The sequence below is a fragment of the Phaseolus vulgaris genome, chromosome 8 (assembly GCF_000499845.2).
Source record: "Phaseolus vulgaris cultivar G19833 chromosome 8, P. vulgaris v2.0, whole genome shotgun sequence".
Taxonomy (NCBI): domain Eukaryota; kingdom Viridiplantae; phylum Streptophyta; class Magnoliopsida; order Fabales; family Fabaceae; genus Phaseolus; species Phaseolus vulgaris.
In genome coordinates, this window is record NC_023752.2 from 61,215,063 (window position 1) to 61,220,253 (window position 5,191).

The 5,191-nt window shown below is 35.1% G+C and overlaps 2 protein-coding genes across 2 annotated transcripts; both read left to right on the forward strand.

The window, feature by feature from the left end:
• LOC137824431 (NEP1-interacting protein-like 1) lies at window positions 1–1,652 on the forward strand. Its single transcript, XM_068630078.1, has 5 exons — window positions 1–287; window positions 525–676; window positions 779–868; window positions 1,107–1,271; window positions 1,372–1,652. Exons 1-5 carry the CDS (start codon window positions 44–46, stop codon window positions 1,510–1,512), a joined length of 792 nt encoding a protein of 263 aa, XP_068486179.1. The 5' UTR covers window positions 1–43; the 3' UTR covers window positions 1,513–1,652.
• Window positions 1,653–2,838: 1,186 nt separating this feature from the next.
• On the forward strand, window positions 2,839–5,191 carry LOC137825705 (reactive Intermediate Deaminase A, chloroplastic-like). The gene is made up of 6 exons (XM_068631444.1): window positions 2,839–3,180; window positions 3,301–3,416; window positions 3,504–3,548; window positions 3,705–3,790; window positions 3,867–3,916; window positions 4,825–5,191. The coding sequence occupies exons 1-6, from the start codon at window positions 2,994–2,996 to the stop codon at window positions 4,917–4,919; spliced, it is 579 nt and encodes a 192-aa protein (XP_068487545.1). The 5' UTR covers window positions 2,839–2,993; the 3' UTR covers window positions 4,920–5,191.

The following is a 5,191-nucleotide window of genomic DNA, read 5'->3' on the forward strand; positions in this document are numbered from 1 at the left end:
AATTTAACTTTTCCTTGTGCTAAAATACTGATATATCTGGTGCATGCCCTCAGCCTATAAATGCTACTCTATCTGCATCATTCCCAAGCAAAATACATTTAGAGCATTCTTATCCCCTCACTTTGAAATGCCCACTTCTCTCACTGTCACCAACTGGTTTTCTGAAATGGTAGAAACAGTAGCTGCAAGGTTTAAGCAGCTTTGCAGTGGCGGTTCTGTAGTTGGGCTATTCATGAAGGTTGTTGAGAGAGTTGTTTTTGCTTTATTTACTTGCATTCTGGCACTTGGTGAGTTTCATCAATTTAATTTTTGTTAATGATATACAAATGTTGTATTATGCATATCAGATGTTTTGTTAAATGTTTGGCTTTATGTCTTAGAATTAAGTGCATGTTTGAATTCGTGAAGGTACTTTTCCAAGTTTGTTTCAAAAGATAAAAACTGAAAAGAATCAGGGAACAAGATAAATCAGTGTTTGTCATTCACCCCTTACATTGCATGAGAAATGTTTGGTGTTTGTGCAGGTGGGTCAATAGTCGGAACAATTGCAGGAGGCATAAAGGGGCAGACCACAGAAACTGGTTTTCTTGATGGGGCTGGCAAAGGAGCAATCACAGGAGCCATTGCAGCATTGGAATTGATCAATTTTGATGCTGTTGATGAGCCATTGTCCAAGGTAATGGTGAAAGTTCCATAGTTTGGTAACAGAATGTTTCATCCCTTTCTTTCATCTCACTGGTAGCTAAACACATTGCACTCTTTCATTACTGGATTGCAGTTTGCCCTGTTGAGAAGTTTGTTAAATGGGAAAGTCTTTATGGAATGGATATGTCCAGCTGTGGCAAAACTCTATCAGTTGCATGTTACAGTAAGTATGAAACTATGAATGTATCTATCTATTACTCATGTGAAATCCTTCCATACTATTTAATATTCTCTTCTCTTCATTTAGTAAGAGGAACAGTAAGAAGATGTTTTGTAAAGATTTAGAATTTAGGATAAGAACATATAAAAGTTAGGTTGATGTGTAATTAGTGTGAGTGGACCATACTAGAATTCTAAGAATCAGAAATTTAATCACATTTGGTGAAACTCATTTGTTTCAGATCAACACACTGGAAACAATTTACCAAGAAGTATCAGACATTTATGATACCAGGGGAGTTAGAGGGGTACCCCAGAATGTAATTATGAAGCTTCCTTTTCAGCCATTCAACTCTAGCAAAATCTCAAAATTACACAACATGTCTTGCTGCTCAATTTGCTTCCAGGTGAGGAAATCTCACAGTCCTGTGAAAATGAAAATATCTCAGAAAAGCCAACAGAAATTGATTTAGAGAAACTCCATGATCTTAACATTTTGATTTGCAGGATTTTGAGGATGGAGAATTGGTGAGGGTACTTCCAAAATGTGGCCACCTATTTCACCTAGAATGCATAGACAAATGGCTAGTCCAACAAGGATCATGCCCAATGTGCAGAACTTATGTTCCAGACCACATTCTTAAATAACACTGTTTCAGTTGTTTCGGTTGTAAAGTAGGTTGAGCATCTTAATTACAAAAGAAAAAAAGTAGGTTCAGCTTCTGTCATGTACTAGTGTTAACTTTGTATATAATCTATTAAAGTTATTGCCAAATTAGTGCATGCTAATTATGATCTCTTTTATTTTATTTTCATAAATAGTTAACTGCTCAACTTATCATTTTTAACTCTTTTTTAAATAATTTATTTTTATACAAATCTGCACTGACCTGTGGTTGTATGGTCTATTCAAACCAAAATTAAAAATTAAAATATATGCAAACATAAAATTAACAAAAATAACATAGTTTTAAAAAATAGTTCATTAACGTAAAATAAAAGCATAAGATAGTTCTGAATATTTTCTAAAAGTATATTAACGTAGAATCTTGCTTGCTTTTGGCTCTTACAATATGAATTTAACTTTATCGCTTAAAAAATTAATACACACATTTTATTTTAACTTAGTAAAAAATATATAAAAAAATTGTTTTTATATTATTATTATTATTAATATCCCTAAACAAATCTGTGACAAGGTAAAGTTGGGTTTAAAAGGTTACATTGGGCCCAAATAAAATTAGGTTTAAAAGGTTACGTTGGGCCCATATAAAATATGGGCTGCTTCTTCCTGCACCTCCCAAATAAAATTAGGTTTAAAAGGTTACGTTGGGCCCATATAAAATATGGGCTGCTTCTTCCTGCACCTCCATACCTTCTTGTGTCACCCTCATATACTTTTTATATGTAATCCGGAAGTCTTTTGTGATTAGCTTCTGGATTACATAATCTGAAAGTCTTTTCTATACATAAAATTAGCTTTCGGATTAAATGTAATCCGGAAGCCTTTTTTTCAGAGGAGTGATTAGATTCTGGATTACATAATCCGGAAGTCTTTTCTAAATATGAGATTGACTTTCGAATTATGTTATCCGGAATACATCCGGATTACATAATCCATAGGCTTATTTCAAATGCAAAAAAGAGTTCCGAATTTTATAAATCTCAAAAACACTTCCAGATTCAAAAACAGTTTCCAGATTATGTATGAAGGTGGCACAAAAAAGAAGAAAATGGTATTTTTACATTTAGTGTGGGGGTGGAGAAGAAGGTATGGAGGTGTAGGAAGAAAGAGTCTAAAATATGATATGGTGCAGGAAGAAATTCTCTTTGTAACTTTGCATTGAAAATGGGCCTAGCCCAAGAACCCTGGAAGCCCAGATATTTTGAAAGGACAAAAACGGTCCTTAGATAAGGGTAGTTCTGGAAACTGAAATGCTATGTCAGAGACCGTATAAACAAGGACAGAGATTATGTGGTTCACATTTTGAAAGGACACACGCTAAACTCGTTCCTGAGATAAGGGTAGTTCTGGAAAATGAAAAATGCTATTGCAGTATAAAAAGGACTAAGATCGTGTGATTCAAACAGTGAGAGTGTGAGTGTAACTTAGAGTCGAAGATATACAAATGGCGTCGTGGTGCGGTGTTCGGAGCTTCCAAATTCCAGCCATGGAAGGCGGCGCACTGCGGAATCGTGCTTCATTGGCCGCCGGAGTAGGGAGTCTGTCGGTGGGCGGCACCTCCTTCTGGCGTTCCTCTCTGTCACCCAACGGCTCTCTGCCATTCAAACGCTTGAGCATTTCTGCCGATGCTGGTATGTACCCATTGCGAAAAAACCTTCAAATTTTTGAACTTTTTTGTTAATTTTTAAGTATCGAAGTTAATTGTGAAGAGAAGAGAGTGAGGAAATTATGAATGATTGTTTGCATTTTAGGTGTTAAGGAAATTGTTCAATCTGATGGGGCACCAGAAGCTCTGGGGCCATATTCTCAAGCAATCAAATCCGGCAACCTTATTTTCGTGTCTGGTGGTCTTGGCCTTGTTCCCGAGGTTTGTTAATTGTCATCGCAACTTTTTTATATTTTATCTTCCTTTCTTCATATTATTGATATGCGTGTGTTTTGCTCTTCAATGCAGACAGGGGAGTTTATATCTGATAGTGTTGAGGATCAAACTGTACAGGTTCCATACATAATGAGACCACATTTCATTTTGTAACATACGTTCTTTGAATATCGTTCATTCATTGTATGCTTGTATGATATGGTAACATTTTGTTGATGTTGCAAGGCACTTGTTGATTCTGTTTCTGACATTTGGGATAATTGCCATTTGCAGATTCTCAAAAACTTGGGGGAAATCCTCAAATCTGGTGGTGCCGACTACTCCTCGGTGGTTAAGACAACAATTTGTATGAATTCCTTGTTCTTTGTAGTTGGGGTTTATTGCATTTCATGATTTCAATAATATTACTAGTTTTTGAGGTTTTATTTCCTGCAGGTTGGCTGACTTGAAGGACTTTAATATTGTCAATGAGATATATGCTAAATGTGAGTTCTGTATAGTGACTTTTATTCTTAATGTTTCCTCGAAGGTGAACAAAATCAAATTTTGAGAACTCTTACCACTTATAATGAAAGAACGATAGCTAGATTTCTTACTAAGGAGTCTATCCATGAGAGCTCAAAACCAACTGATTTTACAAATTGGCAAAATTTGATCTTTGTTCACAAAACAAAGTTTACCAGAAAAATATTCCAGTGGCAGTTTCCGGCGGAGTAAGAGTTGACAGAAATAAGACAAAACCAGGCTTTGCAAGGAAAACTGGTGGTGATTCTGTTTGAAAAAAAAATGCGGGAAAAAAAATTAAGTCATATTACAAAAGTGAACTTTAAACCTAATTCAACTTCATAAAACTGACTTGTGAGATTTCTAAGACACTTCTCACGTCGAGAGTGATAACTCATCCCCCAATAGTGGATGGGTGGCCTGATAAGTCCAACAAACGCTTATTAGGATAGACTCAAAATGATTCTGATACCTTAAATATATTTTTGATGTATTTTACAAATATGGTTACAATCTCAATTTATAGACAGCTTTACAACCTAATTAAGAAAATAAATAATAGGTAAATGAAGGTGAAAACCAGAACCAGAAACAAAGTTGTACAAATGAAATAAAATAAAATCACTATAAAATGAATCTGCACTTTTAATTAGAGAAGAAATAATTAGAACATAATTATCCTGATTATTCAACTGAAGATTCATCTATGACATACATATATAATACTAATATATGCCAAGGGTGATTACTAGATTGATGCAAGAGAATCCTGTAGTTGCACTATGCTGATAACTATAAGATTTTTCCTTTTAATTGGTATCGTTTATTTTCACTGATGTCTTTGGTTACTCGAATACTTTTAATTTACATGTTCTTTCAATGGTTTCAGACTTTCCTTATCCTTACCCTGCTCGTTCTACTTATCAAGTAGCTGCCTTGCCGAAGGATGCCAAGATTGAAATTGAGTGCATAGCAACTCTATAAGCATCATTTCTATTTGTATGTCCTGCTCTTCAGCAAACTAGATTAGTAACGAAGGCTTAGTAATGGAGTTTTATTTTGTTTGGTCTTTTGGTGGATAGGGGTGCTACTATATTGCATTAACCCTGTTTTCCTAGTGAGGTCTCTAATCTTCGAAGATTATGCTCATTAAAAGTGAAGGAAACTTAGACATTGTAATGTTGTTTGCAGCTTTTGTGGCATCCTGTCACATAAGAAGCCCCATCAATGATGTCAAGTGTTCTTCTATAGAATAA